Below are 23,321 nucleotides of genomic sequence, written 5' to 3'. Positions count from 1 at the left end.
ATACTTTCCTCATCGTTCCATCGTTCATACTATACATATGTGTTATATACAGTTAGGTTTGCAGTCAAATATATGAAATTTATTCACCAAGTCTTCACTGGGTTTTTGAGTCAATTATTGTGGTCGTTGAATTTAATAGTGGAAATCGTTGTCATTGGTAAAATGTGTTATAAAGATCTATCGATAGGAAGTGAAGAGGTAAATTCAATCACATCCTCCATAGTGAACATATGTATACATTTTAATCATATGTCTTATTGGATTTTTCATAAAATTCATTATTCATCTGTTAAGACGATATTTTAGCCTAGAGGCCCAGATTTCGAGCGTTTTTTGGCAATTGATAAAAAAGCATTTGATACTTTTACTTTCCATCTTATTATTCATAGTTGAGGAATATAAAAAATTATTTTTTTTTTCATTGAGTCCTGGGCGTAGAGGAGTAAAGAAACGTGCCCTCGGCGCCGTGATTTCTACGCTTGTATTCACCTGAAAAATAAAACAATGATGTACTCTGATTAGTACAAATGTCGCTATTTCAAGTAGCTGCAAAACTGGGTTTTTTTCACAAAATGTCGGCTACTGAAAAATAAAGGTGGGTTTTATTACAATTTTTTAATATTATCGATTTTTTTTAATATTATAAATTTAAATTTTTTAATATTGTTGCTTCACGTGATAAGGCGATATTTAAAGCACATTCATAACATATTTCAAGTAAATCTGAATTCAATATTTGGAATAGATTTTTATTTCACGAAAAACTTTAATCATCGATATTTAAGGATATCGGAAAGTTTTCTTAGAAACTCTACGTTGGCCACCATGTCTCTAATGTTTTTTTGAGTTTTCCTCCGTAATTAGGTGGTAATTCTTTGCTTCAGTTTATCATCCTAGCTTCTGTCAGTAAGCATAAATATTTTCTGGATAGCTTTTTAATCGCTCCATATTAGTCTTTCTAAGCTTTAGTTTTTCAAATACGTGGCAACTTTATTATAAAATAAGCTTAAATTAGACATCAAAAGTACTTTGCCGAAAATTGTCTTGCCAAATAAAACCGTTTTCTTCAAAGAAGAGCTTTGATTTGATCGATTATCTAGTATGCATAGACATCTAATAGTGGGTCGGTATTCATAGTTCCAACAAATGAGCAGCTTCCTTTGGAAAACAGGTTATGAGCTAAATTTCGCGCTAATCATACACATTTATGTATACACACTTTGTAGGCTCTCTGACGTTTACTTCTGGGTGTTACAAACTTAATTCTTCACATGATCTTTGATCTATCATTTGATTTACCCTGATCGTAAAATTTAAATTATTTAAATTGAACTTTTGTTCAGATTCTAAAGCAATTTTAAGTAAATTTGCTTTGATACCCTGAACAGGGCATATTTAATTTGCCACGATGTAACACCTAGAAAGAATCGTCAGAGGCTCTATAAAGTACATGATCAGCATGGCGAGCTAAGTCGATTTAGTCACGTTCGTCTGTATATATACGAAAATAACGATCTGAAGATTTTTGCCTTTGAAGTTCTGTTCATTGATTTTTATCATCAAATATTTATTTAGGATTTGCCCTAAGTACGTTTTTGCCTTATCTTGGTAAGCAACAAAATTCGAAATAAATGAAATGAAATGAAAACACGTGAAAATTTTACCGTTTTAGTGTTAAAAATAATTTTTGTCATCACAAGACCTTTTATGACCATTACTAATTAAAAGAAATAAATTATTTTCCCATATTCATAACTTTTTTTTTTACTTTTCTTCTTATTTCTTACAGTGCCTGCAATTTGCCCAAGCAACAACATTTTCAAAAACAAAAAAAAAAAAACAAAAGCAGATCAGCCACAATTTGTATTTAAATTTTTCCTGTTTTCCCATAAACACACATAACGCTATGTTTCTGCATGAAACTGTCACCACAACTGTGGTGACTCTGGTGACATTTGCGTTTGGAAAAAGTGGATAACGCTTGAAACTGCTTAACATCAAAATCTTGTACTAGTTACTAAATAAGATTGAAAGAAATTAATAAACTCGCTTGACGATTTGCTGGTGGCCTTAAGCGCGTTGTGATATGGACGTCGCCGTCGTGGCTGCCAAAGTCATGCCACCAACGGCGTATGCGCCAAATTTATGAATGAAATGAGTGCGCGCGCATGCCAGCCAGTGGGTGCTGCTGCTGCTGCTGCTGCCAGTGAAAGCAATGCGAACAGTTGTGTAGGCACAATGTGTAAAATATAAACTTTTGTCAATATTACAGCTCGCGGTGTTGATAAGCAGCGCCAAGCCAAGAGCGCCATCAGCAACAAAATACGAGTGCCTGCATGTGTATGTGTGTGTGTATAAGTGAGCACTTCGATGAGCATTTGAGTAACTAGACACCACTTATTTTAGCGGCGGCGGCGCGCACACAGATCGCCTGAGCTTTGTGAAAGTCGGATCTCACCACTTTTGCTAAATCAACACAGCGCTTTGCTTGGCTAAAAGTAACTCCGTAAGCCGCGTTTGTTGCAATCCCAGCTCATTCGATGTTTTCTTTGCAAAGTGTGAACGTAAATTATACAAAATCGGTCGAAATTATTAATGTGCGCGTTTTATTTAAATCGGCGGTATGAAATAATGTGCGCGTTTTAATAAGTGTATATTTTTGAAAATGTGAAAAAGTTACAAAATTATTGCAGTTTTTTGGTCATAAATTTGTGAAAGGGTGAGAAAAGAAAAATAGTTTGTTATTAGCAAAAATTGGTAAAATTAAAATATTTGGTAAAAATAAATGTAATTTTAAATAAAGTTCATAAAAAAACAAGTTTACAATTTAAAACGCTAAAAGTGAACTCAGTGAAAATAAATACTAAACAAAACGATAAAATTAAGGCTGACACTAAATGTAAATATCCACGCACAGAAACTGAAAATGAATACCATTATAGCCACTCGAATGAATATAATATAATTTGATGCTTTTATCTTCTGTTGTGAGTTTGGCATCTTTTATCGCACAGTTTCTAATAAAAAAAACTAATTTTTCGAAAATTGAGGTAACCTCGAGAGAAATATAAGCAGCACTTAACACATTTTTCATACTATCACATAACATAATGAAAAGTATAGAATTGACTGTATTTTTCTAATCCTAACATTTATTGTACACCATATATGATTACTGTTTGGTAATATCTCGTCATATTTCCGAAATAATAATTATATAAACACTAAAAGTTTTCTAGGTTCTCTGCCGATACCTCCTAGGCTGAGACATGAAATTTTTTTTTTCAAAAATAATAATTAGGAGTTTTATTGGAAAACTAGAAACGTCCCCATAAAAATAGTAAAGCCGCCTTGAGGTTTCAAATGAATTTTGTTTTACCTGTTAAAGTATTTTCTTGCCTTTGCCTTATTCTTCCCCAAGTCTGTCAAAATGATATAATTTTCACATCGCTACTAAATTTCAATTGAAGATCGAATAATGAAAAACAAAAAAGCGACTGAAAAAAGTGGTTAAATTTTTGGTTACCTGGACTTTGATTCTGTTAACGGTTTAGTGAATTATTAGAAGAAAGCTTAGAGAGAGCTCCAGTTCAAAATCGCTTTGGGCATGTCCATAGTGTCAAATATTGAGAAGCAGTTGTAGATAATTATTATATATAGGACTAATTTTTCAAACTTATCAATTCAATCTTTTATTTTTAGCAAATTTTATCTTATATATAAATATTGAGGTTAGTCCATTCCTGTTATGTTTTTTTATAATAGTGAGACTTTATTTTCCTAGGTCGTAAACCATAGCGAATGAATCATAGGACAAAATAATTTCAAAACTGAATATAAAAATCGTTGATTTATTAGTTTTCAAAACTTAAGGCTTGATATGAATTATAGTTGCTTACAGCAAAACGTAAAACTTGAAACTGAAGGCCTTTGTCGACAAGAACATGACTTATCGTAGCAAAAGAAACAATCAATTCAATGCGCAACAAATAGCATGTGCTGCCAATTTGTTTGAACGAACAATATAATTTGAAAGAAAAAATCACACGGAGACAAATCTGGTGAATACGGTGGTTGATGGCTAAACCGTAATGACCGTCTGTTCCTCCGGAACACATTCTTGATGCACAACACCACGAAAATCGAAAAAAACAATGATAATCACCTTAATTTTTGAGCAGCCTTGGAGTGTTTTTTTTCGGTTTAGGCTCGTGTCTTCTCTCCATTCCGATGATTATTGACTTGTTTGCATGTCAACGGCAGTTATAATGATCTCCATGAATATGGAATCGGAATTCTCTTTTGAAAAAAACTCACCTTTATCGGGACGAGTCGAGCAAGAACGCGTTTCTTGTTCAAAATATCTACCAAAATCATTCGAATGGACTCACGAGAAATGTCAAGCTGTTTTGTCATCTCTCTACCACTTTCCTGACAATTTTCAATCATCATAACCTCCCCGTTTTTAATTTTTTCATCAGAATGAGGCATGTTTTCAAAGATCTCTCGACCATCTTTGAAGACTTTGTACCACTTGTAGGCTTGTGTTTTTGATAATACAGAATCACCGTAAGCCTTTTCTAATATTTGCAACGATTACGCACCCGAAATTTGGTTAGAAATACAAAATTTGAGACAAATTCATTGTTCGATACTTTTATCCTTCGTAAAATTCACAAGGCACTACTGAGGTGTACCTTAAGCAGCTGCTATAAACAATCTGGTTGACAGAACCCGCACATATTTGGCATAGTAATTATGGACCTCTTCGAGCCGTCCGATACCAAACGAGGTTTCAGACAAGGCGATTCCCTATCGTGCGACTGCTTTGATCTGCTACTGGAGAAAATAATACGAGCTTTAGAGCTTAATCGAGAAGGTACAATCTTTTATATTATTGGCAACGGCGAATATCGCATTCGATGAAACGATGGCCTGTATGAGCTATACGACGACATAGTTCAGCGAATTAAGAGACAGCGGCTACGCTAGCTAGGTCATGTTGTATTCGACGCAGTACCTGCCGTGAGCAGCAGAGAAAGAGGAAGACCTCCATTCCGTTGAAAAGACCAGGTGGAGAAGGACCTGGCTTCGCTTGGAGTCTCCAATTTGCGCCACGTAGCGAAAAGAAGAAACGACTGCCGCGCTGTTGTTAACTCGTCTATAATCGCGTTAGCGGTTTCTATGCCAGTGAAGAATTTAGGACTTACCAACTTAGTAAAATACATGTTTTTGAAATATCATTTATATGGAGACCTTCAATTTCCGAGTGTTTTTTTTGCCACAATATATTTATAACTTTATTTAGAGACAGTTGAAGATTATTTGGAATTTCTTTGCCTGCCGGCCAGTTTCAGCTAAATTTTGCTCATGCAGTAAGCATCTAACTAAAATATGGACTTAAATGGTTTTTATAATAGTTATAATTTTTTTATTATGAAGTTATTCTACCTATAGTTCGGTCGATTTAACAAATGTTAACTCATGGTAATGCTTATTATCTATCTGTTTCTCTGTTTTCTTTAAAATGTTATATTCCATGTCAAAAAAAAGTTTTTTTTGTTATTTTTATTAGAAAAGGCAGTTTATTTAGTAAAAATATTGTAGATTCATAGAACTTAGAATAATTTAGTATCGATTATTCATTTTGAAAAATATTGTATTCCCTTGATCCCAAAACAGGTGTCTGACGGTGAGGAAGATTTTTTGAAGTTCACTAGTGAATATAAACCTAAAGTTGGAAAGTTACAGTTCGGCTCTTTTATAGTCAAGGTTGATCGTTTGGGTACAGAAATTTTTTTGGTTCCTCTGTCTTATATTGCAAATACCTAGTTTGGTTTATTCTACAATAATAATAATTCATTCTGTTTATATCTGAAACATATGAACAGTTAATTCATATATTCTGTGAATAAAACCCATTTCAAATCACACAGCAATTACTGTAAATGATGATCAAAGCTACAATTAAACAAAAAAAAAATATTATTTTTATTTTTTATGTTTTATTATATCAAAGATTATACTGTTTTGTGTTAAACACAATATTTACATGATGTAAAAAAATTCAATCACAGTTATTTCCGTGCTTCAAAAGATAAAATCTGTGTGTAGCACGCATACAATAATAATATATATCAGTTCCATATTTTTTTACTGATCCATTATACTAAATACATACTACATACCTACACAAATGAAATCGAAACTGCACGCTGCCTGTGAAAAGTGTAGAGCTGAAAGCTACCCAAATTACCTACGAACAAGTGACTCAGTTCCGATGCAGCCAACGCAATCGATTAAGTAACAGCATTTAACGGTAATTTACATACACTAATAAATGTGTGTGCATACACACTTAAATAGCCAAATATTAAACACGCTCTCATTAAAGTAAACAAACTGTAATCTATAGTATACATACAATCATACATACGTACATAGTTATACAGTTATACAAAGCCCAGCTACCTTCCTGGTTTTGTTGTGCCCCTTTGCTTTGCCCCGCTACGCTAAATACACGGGTAATAATTGTGCTAATCATAAATGTTGACGCTGGTAGCAGCACTCCGCGCCTTCACGCCGCCGCTGCAGCAAGTGAAAGTGAATTTAAAAGCGTATGCCAAAAACAAACAAAAACACAACACAAAAAAAAAACAACGAAAACACAAAACTACGAAATTGTTTGCAAAGCGAAATCCACCAAAATAAATGACAACAAAAACAAGCAACAAAGAAAGAAAAAACGAGGAAAACAAAGCAACACAATGCGCAAGCGCAAAAGCGCGCTTTTAAACTGTGAAAACGTGTGTAGTCTGTGTTTTGCTCAGCGTTTCTGCGTTGCGACAAATCAACCAAAAGAAAAGCATTTGCGATATTTTAAGTGGAAATATGTAAATAATGCCGCGTTACTTACGAGTTTATCAAATTGTTTCATATTTTTTGTTTAAGTGATGCGCAGCAAAATTTTGAAATAAATGCTCTCATTGTAGTAGATTGTTTCTCAGTCACATAACCTCTATTACTTTGTGCTGTTTCCCTGTTTTAATAAACTTTTACTTTGTTAACAGAAAATATATTTAGTGCAATAATTCACAAGTGTCAGTGGAGCAGTGTAATATGAAGCGGAGGAATTTACTGCTGAAGCTGTGCGCATTGCTGACAACGCTGTCATGGCATCTGACAGGTGAGTGCATGATACTTGTAAGCATTTAAAAACAATGTAAATTTATTCGTAACTCATACCTAGATTACTTGAAAAAAAAGAAGAAAAAAAAAAAACAAAAATGTCATTTTATGCATTTGTGGAAACTCGTGGGAATAATGTGAATATAAATAGTTATTCGACTATGGTGCATTAAAATTCCTCCATTTCTGCCCTTGCTGAATACCCTTTATAATCTTATATTTTACTTCCCGTCAGCGAATATTATATTAAAATGAAATATATCTGACCTAAACTCAATCAAAGCGGTTAAATTTATGATATTGAGAGGATGTGTAAAAACATCAATCAGAAGATTGGAATTGTTTATATTAGGGATTTGCGGCTTAGACTATATATATCCAATATTACAAGTTCATGTAACTTTGCTATATAGTATATTCTCCACATTGACTGATATGTAAGGTATAAAGCCAGCCGGAAGTTTGAAAATCATATACATACTATATGTATAGGTAGGTACATATTTTGTTAAAAGAGCTAGTACTGAATCCATTTTAGCTGGTTTGAGCATTATTACATATTCTTCTTCTTCTTCTTCTTCTTCTTCTTTGTTTGCTTAGACATCGCTTATAGCCGAGTGACAACGGAGCGTCAGTTGTTTCTTCTTCTCGTTTTTTCGAGATACCAAGTGCAGCCAGGTACTTCTCCACCTGATCTCTCCAACGAAATGGAGGTCTTCCTCTTTCTCTGCATCCACCGGCAGGTACTGAATGGAAAACTGTCAAAGAATTATGAGGGACTTGTAAAGTTTAGTCTTTGTTCGTCAGGATGAGACTTTACTTCTCAATTGCCTACTTAGTTCGAAGTAGCACCTGTCGGCAAGAGTTATTCTGCGTTAAATTTCGAGGCTGACATTGTGTGCTACAACTGTTTGTTTGATCACAGGAGATATTTCGTCTTGCCCTCGTTTTTCACCAGACGGTGCGGCGTGTTGTTTAGGCCAATGATATCAACCTTTTACCTTTCTATTTAGCTGTGCAGCTCGTATTATTTTCCCCAACAAAAAAAGTCACACGAAACGGATTCACCTTGTCTGAAACCTCGTTTGGTATCGAACAATTCGGAGAGCTCCTTCCCGATCTTGACGGAGTTTTTGTATTTGCGTTATTTGTTTTGCGTTAATACGAAATTCAGATTTTGCGGCATAAAGGCAGTTCCTTTTGTGCTGCTAAAAGCAGCTTTGAAATCGACGAAGAGGTAGTGCGAGTCGATTCTCTTTTCATGGGTCTTTTCCAAGATTTACCGCATGGTGAATATCTGGTCAGTTATTGATTTTCCAGGTCTAAAGCCACACTGATAAGTTCCAATCAGTTAGCCATCTTTAGTTCAGTAGACTGGAGAAATGTTCTCTTCATAACTTCAGTGTACTCTCTCTTCAACTCCCGCTATCTATCCCACCCCGCTCGTGGGAAGTAGGCTGTCATTGCACGAGCTGTTCTTTCGACCTTTACGAAAACCAATGGTCTCGCTTGCAGCTGTACGTAAGGAGGTTGAAATGCCGTCCCACAGTTCTCTTATAACGAGTTGCTGATGAGCGCTTTCGGAGAACAGGAGTGGAAGTCGAGTATGAAACCGTCTCGCTGTCGGTTGTGATAGTGGCTTCTCGAAGTCGTACCTTCCCTGTGTTTGTTGATGGGAGTGCTTTGTTGTACAGATGCGAATGCGTATCAACAGGATATTGGTCGAAGTCGATTAAGTCCTCGGAGCGTACGCACGTCAAGGACACGGGTCGTCGATATGGTTACGAACTTTTTGACCCGCCAAGTAGCTTGATGAATTTTCTAGTACTACTACTACATTTAACCACATACACTCCGAATCCCTTCCAACCGGCCAAGCTGTCAATAAGGAATACTATTTGAGTATTATTCGTTGTTTGTGCAAAGCTAATCGTTAAAAGAGGCCGAGAACTCTTCTTCGTGATTTTTTCGCTAAATTTTCAGCCGATATCGTGCGGACTCCGTTTTGAGTAAATTTAAGACATTAAATGTGAATCGCTATACGCATTGAAGGCTATTCAGGAAATTGACTTTAACAACTGTTTTGAGGATTAGAAAGAAGTTGGCACATGTGTTTAGTGGCCAAGAAGGATTATGTTGAGAATGAGTCTCTGAAGAATAATGTAAGAATTTTAAAATTACTAACTACTGTTAAACTAAGTCTTACTATTGTTTGCTCAAAGTAGTATAAATTATGTCCACTTTTACAATGATTCCAAAAATTATGTTATGACAGTAATGCTTTCATATAATATCTGGCATAACATTCAACGAGCACGCAAGCTTTTGCAACGACTATTTATGAGTAATTAAAATCGAAACCAAAGAGCTGCAAAGAGTAACACACACATGCATATATATTAATTTAGCACGTATGTGTTACATAACCTCTTGTGCAATTGTCACCTACAACATAGTGCCGTTATACCATACAAACAGCTAACTCTTCTTAATTATTATAGTTATTCGATGGTAATGCCGATTCGCGTGACGAGTAATATAAAGCAGCAGCAAAAAAGCAAAAAAAAAAAAACAAAAAAACACGAACAGAGTCACATAATCGTGACGACACGATGGTGTAAATACTCTAAATTATATATTTGTATAACCCGTGAAAATTTCAGTAAAGGTGCCAATTGGCAAGAGGTGTTGATTGGTGAATTCGAAACGTTGAGTTCGACAATTCGATCACTTAAACGGTAAACCATACTCGTCTAAAGAAAAACGAAGGCATGCGAGTAATTAGCATTTTTGTCGTAACTTCAGTGCTTGTAAAATTAAAGGGGGTTATAAGAAATACGCACACTTTAAGTACTTGTTTACGGCTAACGTTGTCAGTGACAAACAGCTACATTCACGATTTTGAAAAGTAAAAGTGTTGAAGACGCTGCATGAGTGTCTTCACGAAACTACAACCTGAAGTACGCATAATATATTGCTTACGACTTCCGCCTAGGAGTGATAAGTACTCATTATTTTCTTTTAATTAACATGTTAGATTGTATAAGTGCTATAAGTTGTAAGTTTCAATAGTCCGTTGATTAGCTGAGGGCCTTATTAGCTCTAAGGTTCGGTAACTGTACTAAAGACATATGATCTCTTGACTTGAATTTTCGTTTGTGGTAGCGAACAGAGATAAGGTAACAAAACAGGTATGATAAGACTAGAACTACGGACTCATTACATTGATCAAGAAATAGTATTTACAGACTTAATAACTAATAATATATTATAATGAGACTAATAATTTATGATGTTCAGCTCTTTGACCGTGTCGGCTCTATCCAAAGGTACCAGAATAAGGCTGTTGTCGATGCCACCCTTACTTATGAGGGCGGTCAGACTGCGAGTGCTGCAGATTTATCTGTGAACATCTTAGATATTTGTACATTGTTTATTCTTTGATGACCACATCTCTTAGCAGCTAGCTGTTGTGGTCGAACTCTGCTGTGTTGTGTAAATTATCTGCGATTCGCTTCAGTTTGAGGCTAACAAAGGTACCCGTTAGTAAATCAAGGTAGGCCTGGTCCGCTCTCTTGATGACCACGTAGCCCCGAAGAAGTTAAAACCCGGGTGGAAACCCGTCGGATTATTGAGGCTACTACACTCGACAATCTGACGTCGAGTAGAGAGGGAGGAAGAGGGTTAGTTTATGGTGGACATCTGGAGGCTGTATCTGGCCACGTCATTCAAGTTGTGCTGTTCAACCCCGCTCCACCTGGTTGAATTTTTTGGACAGAGTTTCCTACGATTCGTTGTGAAGCGGCTTTTCTTCTGGGAGCATGATTTTGACGGTTTCCAATTGCTTTCATTTCAAGAAACTTTCGTGTTCCTTCATCAATTGTGTTAGACACTTTATCTTTTCTACGTCAACTGACATGCCAGCAGCCTGACTTTTAGCGATCTACCCGAGTAAAAAGACTGCCCTATGGTAACGTCTCTTTCTCAATTGATTTTGAGAATTTTTTCTCTGTTTTCGCTGCGCCTCTCCTTTGGGTGCCAGTGTGATTTGGTTTGTACTCACTGTCGCTTTGGAGGTGGTCGGCTTCATATTTAAGACTGGGGTACCCTCTGTTATTTTCTGCTGTTCCTACAGGCGTACTTGGCTGGAACAACCGGTATTATTCTTAATCCTTTCCTGACAAAAAATTGTAATGTTTGTCGTTGTCCTCGAAGTCGAAGCGCTGATCGCCGAAATGCTATTGTTATTATTACTTTATTATTTTGTTATTATTTGGTTATATTGTTATTAAAAGTCATTTATAACCTTCGACATCGCCCGGGATATCTCAGAGAACCGTTCGTGATCAGCTACTCCATTACCTCCTCTAAACTTTCAAACAAAGCCTTAAAGTTATACTCATAGAATAAAAATCAGTGTCATTTGTCATGACATGCCACACTATAGTATCTTTGCGTTTGTACTAGCCTTAATTAGAATACGGTCAAAGTCTCATAACCTTTCGAGCAAGCGTACTCAAGTTATTGGTCTCAAAGGAAACCTTTGCAATTTTTATTTACAATGAAAAAAAAAGAATATTAATTTTGTGCTCCGATAAGATATAACAAGGTGCGTTCCAAAGTAAACAAGACTTAAAAAAAACAGAATAAATGGTTTTATCGGCAAAATCAATTTATTTTATTCAAAATAGTCTCCTTCTGCTTCAATACAGCTTTTTGCACGGTCCAAAAGCATGTCGAACGAGTGTTTTAGCTCGTTGACCGGTATGGCCGCCAGTATGTCGGTGCAAGCCTTTTGAATGGCCTCTATGTCTGCATAACGCTTGCCTTTCATGGGCAAATGCCTTTTTCCGAAGAGGAACAAGTCGCAACTGCCATATCAGGTGAATGCGGGGAGTGGTTAATAGTTAAAATGTGATTTTTGGTCAAATAATCGGTCACAAGCGTCAATTGATGGGAGCAATTTTTGGTCGTCAGTCAATTTGTGCGGAACAAACCTTTCGTAAGCCCAAATGTTCGGTCAAAATGCGATAAATCGATGTTTTGGAGATGTTCAATTTCATTTCCATGGATTTCAATGATGATTTCGGTGATCACGGATTTTGATTGGCCCACATGTTGATCGTCATTTATGTCTTCACGACCACTTTGAAAACGTTGAAACCACTCGGGTACTCTGCTACGAGATAGGCAATCATTGGCATAAATTTGTTTCATCAATTGCAACGTTTCGGAAGCCTGCAAGAGCCAGTAAGAATTAAGTGAGTTGGTTAACTCTAAAAGGAACACATGCATTAAGAACGAATATTTCACATCGATATCTAAGCAGGGCGCTTCAGCTCAACTGATAAGTTAAGGCATTTACGTTATGAACTTAACTCCATATTCGTCAGATTTGGTCTTCTCTAGACTCAGAAAACGGTTTAGTGAAATATTTCACGTAAATAGCGAGTTTTAGTTGGAAATAATTATTCCGGATGGATAATACATATATCAAAGGGTAAAAACCCGTTCCTTCACTGTTAAATCAATGTGGTATTATTTGAAATGTAAAATAGAAAACAAAAAGTTGATGAATGTTTACAGAGGCATATTCAAAATGTGCATTTGACTTGATATCATTATACCTGTATAAAACTGTACATTGTACTATATGAAGCAAAGGAATCTAGTCTGGTTGACTGGCTATATATTTCTTCTAGATCCTCTTTTGTTTTATTATTCTGAAATTATTAAATTCTCTCCTTAGTAATGCTCCCTTAGTATGAAAAATGTACATATAAAATGTGACATTTTATTATAACTTACAAGTATCTATGCATTTGCTTGCCATATCAACTCAACGAAAGTACAATTTCTTTCACAGCTGCAATATGTTTGACGTTAACACATATGTGCATACAATTTACCGACGTTTGTAATGAAAATCAGCTTGTTTTATTTTCTAATAAACATGTATTTAACTATGAGTCGTAACTAATTAACATTAATTGTCTTTCTTATTGTGCGAAATAAGCCACTAATGTGACGCCTTTCGCTAATTAAACTCACATTTTTATGATTTAAATATCTGCAGGTTTTCAAAGTGATGTCTCATAAACAAAAATTGTGCACATTAAAATCTCGAAATTCCAACACTTGCAGCACATAATTAATTTACGCTAATTATTTGACTCAATTGAGATTATTTTAATATTTAATTACTCGTATTAAGAGTTGAAAAAGTGTGTATTTTATTATATGTACATATAGGAAAATATATACACTTGTGGCCACGCAAACCTTACCACTACTTTCTTAATTTTTTTGGGTATTTTTCGTTTGTTCGGGATTTTTTTAATTTTGGCTTTTTTTTATGTTTTTAGTAAGTAGAAGTAAACTTTCTATTATTATCTAAGTATAATTATAGTTTTTAATTTATTACATTTAATGAGTAAGACACAAATTTCTATATCGCAAAAAGTACCTTATAAAGTGAGTCAAATATGCACAATACGTGAAAATTTTGAGTGGTTAGGTTTAACAGCTGACTGGCATGCAATGAAAAAATGATATTTTATTTTCTTAACTTAATTTCATTTACACTATAATTGAAATTAATATTTTATTTAATTTTTTTTTTAATTGAAATACGAAGTTTAGTCGGTGTATCACTTTATAAACAATAAAAATAATTATAATTAGATAAAATAATTTAGTTTACTTCAGCTTACTAAAAACATAAAAAACCAAACTGAAAAAAGGTTAAACGAACGTAAAAGACCGAAAAAAATTTAAGAAGTTATAGTGCTAAGGTTTGCGTGGCCACGATTGGTTGCGAGTTCCTTATTACAAAAAATTACGCCATTAACCGAAAAAGTATAAAGTGCCATAACTAAGCACTGAATCAAGATATAAAACTGTAATTTGGCGTAGCGAACTGCAGTAAGCACGTCAGAAACATTAAATTTTACATCCGAGATGGTATGGTTTTATTGGTGCCGATGTAAACATTTGACGATGAGCGTGGCGCCGTCCACTTGTTGTGCAATCACATACGAGTATCTTGGGACCGAACCCACCGATTTGGACTAAATTTAGCACGTGTCAAAATGGGCGGACTACAACCGCTATATAACGCCCATATAACTCAATTGTAAATTTCTTTTGATCCTTTCACTTTCCACTGTTCAAATGAAGAAGTAATTAATATGACGCGATAAAAATTTGCAAAAATAATACCTTCAGAGAGTGCCACCTCATGGCCAAAAATTTCCCAAATCCAACCAAAACTTTTCAAGCTCCTAGGTACCGAATATGTGGACTCAGTATCTATAGTTGACTTTTTACCGAAAATATCGGTAAATCTTGGAGATATACAAGTGAAATTCAGAAAGAACCCTTACCTGTCGATAATAAATCTGTGTATCAAAAAGGGTTGAATCGGGTCAGTACTTCTCTGAGTCCCCTTATACCTAATATTAACATTTTCAAACTTTCAAGTATAAAGTTACTTTGGATATATCGGCCAAAATTTGGGTTACCTCAATGAAAATTAAAGAAAATGTTTTGCTCATACAATATATGGTATATATCTTTGTGCCTAAAATAGATACAATTCGGAGAAAACTTGACTAAGCCCCCATATACTCGTACATAACTATCATCAGGATTTTCGTACATCCGCCTGACTTTACTCCATATGATTGGTAATTGTATGTGAGCTACCTTAATGAAACCTAGTAAACATTTTTTAGAATGTGGCATGATAATAGTTAATAGATAAAATTGGGTCTATACTACCCTAATTCCCTTATACAACCTCTAATGATTTTCGTTTTTTTTTAACAAATCGTGTGCCGAACTTGTCGGTCAGTGTATGAGTATACTCGTATAGAGTATTGGGATATAAGATATTTCCCTGGCTTTGATTCGTGCAAGTTGCAAGAATATAAAATGTTCGGTTGCACCCGAATTTAGCCCTTTCTTGCTTATTATATACAATTTGTCTTGTGTTGTAAAATAGTACTGGCGTTTGCCTCTTCTTTGTCGCAAAAGTTCTTTCCAACAAACAATTTCTTTAAGTCTGAGCTCAGCAAAAAGTCGGAAAGGGCCAGATCAGATGAAGACTGTCGGTGCGGAAGTAGTTTTGCTTTCGTTTTCATTAATTCGGAATGCGGTAAATTGTCTCAATTATGATTTCGGGCTTACCCATATTGTTTCTGATTTAATCCTTTCAGTTTTAAACCAATTCTCCCTTAGTCTTTAGTAGTATCCGAACAAAATCTAGGCATTTATTAAAGTTCACATTTCTTTTCCGATTTAATCTTACGATAGTGCGTCAATAACACTTAGCTTCACCGTCTGAATAATGGTGCCATTTGGTAAGGTACGCACAGTACATTTGCTACTGTCAAAATGTTAGCAGAATCAGACGCATAGTTTTATTTTTGTTTTCCACCCTAGTGGATTTCAATCTGTGAACCTGCTTCGAAGAATGCGAAAAACACAATTTCGGCCGAAAAAGTAAAAGTCACCATTTTCTGGCGCTCAAAGTCACTGGTTTCTGTTTCGTATTTCAAAAAATTCTACACCAAATGACGAATATTGAATTGACGTTTACAGTTGTTAAATGCTTATATGACAACACCTAAAATAAGGGGTACCCAGTATGTAGCTTATTAAAGACCTCCCGGTGTCACTTCGGTAATAATATTTAAAGTTTTTTCTGACTCAACTAATTTTTGTGGTTAAAAATTTGAAATGATTTGTGAACTTTGTTACAGATGAAACTTAATTCATTTCAAAGTTTTTCTGTTGAACAATATTTTTAACAACGTTTATTGCTTCATTTTATTGCTGAAGTTCAAGAATCACTTCAAAGTAACTAAGCAATTAAAAATCTTTTTTATTGTTATTGGCCATTTTGTACTTTAAAGTGCCATCATAAATTAACATTATTTCTCTGCTATAAAGTTATATACATACTGTTCTCAAAAATATGTCTGAAATAATGCTTGATGCTTCCTTAAAAGCAAAGTATCTAATTGCTTCTGATAATAAAAATTATCCATTTGCATTTCACTTCCTTAAAACTCACGAAGTTCAATGCTCATCATAAACAGCGACAATTTTTTTTATTAGAATATTTCTAAAATATTTTTGGAGTGATTGTCTATAAAATATATATACGGCAAGCGTGAAAGCATAGAAAGGAGAGTTTATGGCTCACGTAGATTTGTATTGCAATTAAGTATTCTTCCTTGTTTACGCATAATGATTATTTACTCATTTGTCACATACTGTCAATTATTCTCTTGTTAGACTTAGCTTGAAAATAATTACTAAAATCTATGTGATTATATAAAATTTTTATTTGAATTATTGTTTTAAGAAATATTTTATGCTGTGAAGGTTTCTTATATACTGCGTTAAGTTTTTTATACCCGAGGAGGGTACTGGTAGTCTATTATATTCGTTCTGAACCTACTATTTGTTGTAAATTAAATGTTTCCTGGCAGATGAAAGGTTATCCAAGTTTAGAAAGTTTGGCTGGATTCTTGTAGCTTGTTATGCTAAATTTTCCGAAATACACATGCCAAAAGTCGACCTCCATGAACATAATATTTTTTATAAATTTTTTTCTAAAAAAAAATGTCAAAATAAAAGATAATTCTTTAGCTAAAATGTGTTGCTATTAACTTTAATTATCTTTATAACTATCAGAATACGTATATAGTGCTATTATATATGAAATATTATAAGACGATGATCGAAAAAGGCTATAAAAAGTCTTAGCCTAAGAGTCTGTCATAGGCATCTACGGTACACTGCAGACTACGGCAAGAATAGCACTGAATGCCATAGCACCGGAGGAAAGCTGTGCATTTGAAGGAGTCTGAACAAGAATATGGTGCAATTCTCTCCTCCTTAAACTGCATTCCTGAAAACTTGGATCACTGTGTCGCAGAGGCTACTCGTGGAGGCTTTTCTCTGTTCACATATTGACGAAAGATATGTGGGTGGGGGAAGTCGCTGCAGAAGAGGTGCAGTAAGCCTCCAAGCTAGGAGGGAGAGCTGAAAGCCAAGTTTTCTGCAAAGAGCTCTCTGTTAACCTTAAAGTGAAGTGCAGCCGCTTTCAAAGATATGAGCATTTACTCCGACAGCATAGCGGTAAAAAAAGCGCTGAGCTCGCTAACTGTGTGCTCAAAGCTTCTCTAGCAGTGTTTGTCCTCACTAGAAAAAGCATCAAGTTACTTCATCATCACACTCGTTTGGGTGCGTGGTCATAGCTGAATCACTGGCAACTGAAAAGTCGACGTACTGACCAGAGGGGGCCTCTTCCACGTTCACATTAAAATGGGACCGTGCTGGATCTCCACTGCCATCATGCGCTCAAATACTTGACCAATGGACACCGCGTGCGCTTAGTAGGCGCTAGTCTGAAATACTTGCCGTTAGCAAAATTCATATTACCGCAATCGTAAGATCAATCGGTACTTTCTGAATATTGTTCAATAGGCATTCATGCGGTAAGGCAAAACATCTAGACGCAAGATGTCAAAGTTGTATAGAGTAGATAGATGGAAGCATCCAGACACTTTCTCCTCCATTGAGCCTTTGAAAGCCTGAGGCTCACACAAAACGGCAGTCTTACCTTCGACAAATAGTAGACTGACATTGCTGTCTAAACAGATTAGTGTTAGGCTAAAAGCGCTTTATAGATTTGTATAGGTCTTATCTAAGCAGTCCAATTGAGATTCCTTTTAGAATCGACCTCAAAATCTAACCTAAGCCCGCCCACACTCACTTATGTAGTTTTTTAAAAGGTTCACGTCCAGAAGAAACAATCTAAGCTGCCTGTATCTAATAACGGGTGATTTTTTTGAGGTTAGGATTTTCATGCATTAGTATTTGACAGATCACGTGGGATTTCAGACATGGTGTCAAAGAGAAAGATGCTCAGTATGCTTTGACATTTCATCATGAATAGACTTACTAACGAGCAACGCTTGCAAATCATTGAATTTTATTACCAAAATCAGTGTTCGGTTCGAAATGTGTTTCGCGCGCGTGTTTTGTTCAGCGATGAGGCTCATTTCTGGTTGAATGGCTACGTAAATAAGCAAAATTGCCGCATTTGGGGTGAAGAGCAACCAGAAGCCGTTCAAGAACTGCCCATGCATCCCGAAAAATGCACTGTTTGGTGTGGTTTGTACGCTGGTGGAATCATTGGACCGTATTTTTTCAAAGATGCTGTTGGACGCAACGTTACGGTGAATGGCGATCGCTATCGTTCGATGCTAACAAACTTTTTGTTGCCAAAAATGGAAGAACTGAACTTGGTTGACATGTGGTTTCAACAAGATGGCGCTACATGCCACACAGCTCGCGATTCTATGGCCATTTTGAGGGAAAACTTCGGACAACAATTCATCTCAAGAAATGGACCCGTAAGTTGGCCACCAAGATCATGCGATTTAACGCCTTTAGACTATTTTTTGTGGGGCTACGTCAAGTCTAAAGTCTACAGAAATAAGCCAGCAACTATTCCAGCTTTGGAAGACAACATTTCCGAAGAAATTCGGGCTATTCCGGCCGAAATGCTCGAAAAAGTTGCCCAAAATTGGACTTTCCGAATGGACCACCTAAGACGCAGCCGCGGTCAACATTTAAATGAAATTATCTTCAAAAAGTTTCAAATAAAGAACCGATGAGATTTTGCAAATTTTATGCGTTTTTTTTTTAAAAAAAAGTTATCAAGCTCTTAAAAAATCACCCTTTAGATAATTTCCAGATAATTGATTAGTAACTTAATAGCGTGATTTCCTCGAAGTATCTTTCAATTAGCTGCTATAATAAAGGTCAAAAAGAATGTTCGAGATTACAGTCCTAAGGAATAACACATTTGGAGCGAAGAGCTAATTAGAACATCATTGTAAGTATTGAATTGAGAGTCTCTACCTGTAAGCCGACGGTAAAATCATAAAATTCGCTACTCATTCAAAATGTGACAATGCTTATGGAAATATATGTATAACGGATATCAAAATCCCTATCTTAGACTAAAATGAAATCAATCTACTGGTAACTCTTTATTCTTTCCCTCTCTCCCCCTTATTGTTTCAGCTTGTTCAGTAGTACATGAGGACCATTCACCGGCCCAAAATGATCTCGATGCCGTGTTAGCAAACAGTTTCTCTAATGGATTGGCGAACAGCACTGATTTAGTGCGTGCCGTACAGGAATCTATAAGGCAACATGAACTCCTGCAGCAACGTAATAAACATCGCAGGTGCGACCATTACCTTTAACCACTTTCCAAATATAGCTATTATTTAAACATTATGTCCGTCCCTGCATTTGCTAACAGATCGAAGCGTGCAATCAAACGCGTTTGTTATGGCGAACTCGGTTGTTTTGAGGACTCCGGCCCCTTTGCTTATTTGGAAATGTTGCCCTCGCCGCCGCAAGATATCAACACCAAATTCTATTTTTACTCCACAAAAAATCGTTCCGAACGTCCCCTCATGGAGCTGCCGTTTCTGAATATGACTGACGCTTTTGCTAAAGTCGCACGATCTTCGCATTCTATACGACGCAGAGCCGGTTCAGTAAGTGATACAGATGCAAATAGCTCCACCACAACAACTACGACGACAACAACTACTACGACACAGCGTAGCGTCTTTAAAAGTACGCCACTGACGCTCGACGAATTGCATGGTTTCGATGAATTGTCGGTGCGCGTCATCGTGCACGGTTTCGGTTCAGCTTGTCCACATGTGTGGATCTACGAAATGAAGACGGCGTTGATGGCGGTGGTAGGTTCTTCAAATTGAATTAAAATTGAAAATTACTTACGTTGTTATTGTAGGAAGATTGTATTGTTATTTGCGTGGACTGGGAGAACGGCGCGACTTTCCCGAATTACGTGCGTGCTGCAGCGAATACACGTCTGGTGGGCAAACAACTGGCCATGCTTTTGCAGAATCTGAAGCAGTACAAGGGTCTCAACTTAACGCGCACGCATATAATCGGTTTCAGTTTGGGTGCACATGTGTCTGGTTTCGCTGGCGCTGAACTGCCAGGTTTGGCTCGCATTACGGGTTTGGATCCGGCCGGTCCACTGTTCGAGGCACAACATCCCAAAGTGCGTTTGGATAATTCGGATGCGGACTTTGTGGATGTTATACACTCGAACGGTGAGAACTTAATCCTTGGTGGACTGGGCTCGTGGCAGCCAATGGGACATGTCGATTTCTACCCGAATGGTGGACGTGTGCAAACGGGCTGCTCAAATCTATTTGTGGGCGCTGTAACGGATTTCATTTGGTGTTAGTAGCTATATATTCTTACCTTAGCTTTTTTGGTTAATCAAATTTATTACCCCACATTTATAGCTGCACAAACTGCCGATGAGGAGGAGGGTCGTTCACTTTGTAATCATCGACGTGCCTACAAGTTCTTCATTGACTCAGTCGCTCCGCGTTGCATGTTTCCAGCATATCCGTGTAATAGTTATGATGACTTTATTAAAGGCGATTGCTTTCCATGCGCCCAAAATGACGATGACGTTGCTGAAGGTGTGCCAAGATGCGGCAACATGGGCTACTACGCTGATAGATCCACTGGCCGTGGACAACTGTACCTACTAACAAGAGAAGAGGAGCCATTCTGTGCGCATCAGTTCAAGCTTGAAATATTCAATTCCTTCAATGATTTGCCGCTACGTACTATCGGGCGCTTGGAGGCGACACTCGAAGGCGAGGGTGGCTTAAACGAAACCTTCAAAATATCGGAGTGAGTTTTTTTATTCTTTATTTTTTCTACAAGACTCTAATAACGATAAAAATTATCCCTTACAGAAAAGACGACTCTGAATTCTTCGCTGGAGATATTGTTTCAAAAATCATTGTGCCACACCCCGCCTTAGGTTTTCCAACCACACTTAGCTTACATTACAAATCCTATAGTGGTTGGTTGTCTAAGGGTCTCCCGCACTGGGACATTGATAAGGTGGTTCTAACCGACAGCTTTGGGCGCAGTCATTCTCTCTGTAAACCATCGACCAAGCTTTCATCGGGTACACCCGTGCGTCTAAAGCTGCTTACTGGTAATTGTGAATTGGAGAACCAGGAAGAATATGGTACTTATAATGTGCCCACCACATCGGTGCCGGACTCTAATGGACAAGAGAGCATAGACAATTTGGAAACCGATAGTATAGATGCCGCCAAACAAAGCAAAGACTATTTCAATCTCGGTACTAGTTTTCGACTGGACCAAAATAATACATATCCTGACAACGATTTGCCCTGGCAACCCATATTCGAAGGTACTAATTCGCTGGACAAAGAAGTTGGTGAGTCTAGTCGCAGTTTATCCGTCGAACCAACTGAGATTTTCGAACCCGTTTTGAACGACCGTCGGCTGGGGCTCAAGAATGCACGTAACCTGCAGGAATATGGTGTAACTACGGAAGAGATAGTTGAGCCCGTTTTAAAGGCAACTACACCACGTGTGAAGAAGGCAAAGGAGATTGTCTTCACAGACTCGCCGCTGGACACAAAGAAACCGGAAATTATTAAAATTACACCGATCACTGTACGCAATGGACCCGAGTTACCGAAGCAAAACTCACAGGAGGAAGTCATTACTGTGCAATTGCTGCCCTTCCGTCTCGGCGATTTGCTACAACGTGCAGAGCGTTACGCACGTGAGACACTCTTACCGTTGATCTCGGTGCAAGCGCCGAAATTCTTTGGCTTCAATGTAGGCGGCTCAGCAGCAAGCAGTACTGAACAGCCAGCTTCCTCTAAGGAAGAACCCCGTAAGCCACGCTATATACCACGCTTTGAGGAGGCGTCCTTTTTGCGTGAGAAACGTGTCGAGGACAACCGCCCTGTCCGCAAACCGGTAACAGATCTCGCTGTGTCTGAGTCTCGAACGCAGCGTAATATTTTCAAGCTCTTAAGACCGGAGAATGTGGAAAAAGCAACGAGTAATATTGACAGTAGTATTGATCGTTCGGGTCAAAAGCGTGCGCTTAGCTATTACACAAATATGATGCTCTCTGAATCGCGGGCATTACGACCAGAAGATCCCAGTTATGAGCCAGTATTCATAGAATTACCCACCTATAGGCCAGGCAAAGCGACGAACCAAAAGTCGGTTGAAGGCAAACCCTGAAACTACATAACTGTAGTGGTTACCGAAAACAGTGTGGGTTAAACACAATCCGAATTGTGTAAAAGCCGCGTGATAAGTCAAATGCTGTAGACGCTCATCTTGTCACTATTACTTTCTTTTGAAACAAAACAAAAATGAAAAACGAATTTGTCAAATGCTTCGCCATAAAGCTTGGCCGCTTTACTGAAGCTGCAATTAGCCCTCGGTCTAACCAAAAAGAAGTATAACTAAATAAATTGTATAGATAATAAAAAACAAATATTATTGTGATCGCCATTTACGTGCAACCCTGTGAGTCGCCACTAATTGGCTGGTTTTAGAATTTCTTTACATTCGCGTCCAACTTTCTAAAATTATTTATATTTAATATTTTCTAAGCGCATCTCCTTAGGAAATATTTAAATTGAATTTTCTGTAAATATTTCTAACCCTATCACTGTTTTCCACTTACTCTAATTCCTTATGTATGTAATTTTGAATATAAGTAAAAAATGCTTAGTTAAGAAAAAATAATTCCTGGTTCCTGCGTGTGTCGTTCGCGTCATTGCTTGAAGCCAAGGTATTACTATTTGGAATTTGTTAGGGCATAGGTTATAATTAATATTAAGTACATACATATATTTTATACGAATAAATTATTTAATTTTACAAGAGAAACATGGATTCATAATTTGAAAGGCGAATGCAATCACGAATGCAACTTTAAGGGCTTAGATGGGTATACGGGTTTCCAAGATTCGTTTTATTTTATTGTCTTATTAAATTCTAAAACTCTTTTAGAATATTCTCCAAAGACTAGTGCGTCGTCCTTAAACACGGTTTTCTCGAATCTGTGTTTTTGAAGTCGGTTGGCAAGATGCACTACTCAACCGATCTTAATGAAATTTTACATAGGTCTTTGAGATACAATTCTTAAAGACTTGGATGAAGGATTTTTTCACTGAAGTTTTAATTTTTTTGTA

General features: G+C 36.7%; 1 protein-coding gene across 3 annotated transcripts in view; it reads left to right on the top strand.

The window, feature by feature from the left end:
- LOC105224094 (uncharacterized) overlaps window positions 1-23,053 on the top strand; it is a 54,021-nt gene extending 30,968 nt beyond the window's left edge. Inside the window, exons 1-7 of one of the 3 annotated variants that reach the window (XM_049454550.1) lie at window positions 2,038-2,719; window positions 7,071-7,186; window positions 19,297-19,462; window positions 19,541-19,991; window positions 20,045-20,504; window positions 20,571-20,970; window positions 21,036-23,053. In XM_049454550.1, the coding sequence (XP_049310507.1) occupies window positions 7,120-7,186; window positions 19,297-19,462; window positions 19,541-19,991; window positions 20,045-20,504; window positions 20,571-20,970; window positions 21,036-22,359 (2,868 nt within the window). In that variant the 5' untranslated portion in view covers window positions 2,038-2,719; window positions 7,071-7,119 and the 3' untranslated portion in view covers window positions 22,360-23,053. Of the gene's footprint in view, window positions 1-2,037; window positions 2,720-6,992; window positions 7,187-19,296; window positions 19,463-19,540; window positions 19,992-20,044; window positions 20,505-20,570; window positions 20,971-21,035 lie in introns of those variants that run through there. The other 2 variants (XM_049454552.1, XM_049454551.1) reach the window with 2 other exon arrangements.
- Window positions 23,054-23,321: the final 268 nt, after the last annotated feature.

Source organism: Bactrocera dorsalis, chromosome 4, assembly GCF_023373825.1.
Source record: "Bactrocera dorsalis isolate Fly_Bdor chromosome 4, ASM2337382v1, whole genome shotgun sequence".
Lineage (NCBI taxonomy): Eukaryota > Metazoa > Arthropoda > Insecta > Diptera > Tephritidae > Bactrocera > Bactrocera dorsalis.
Note: the sequence above shows the minus strand (reverse complement) of the source record. Positions and strands in the feature narration are given on the sequence as shown.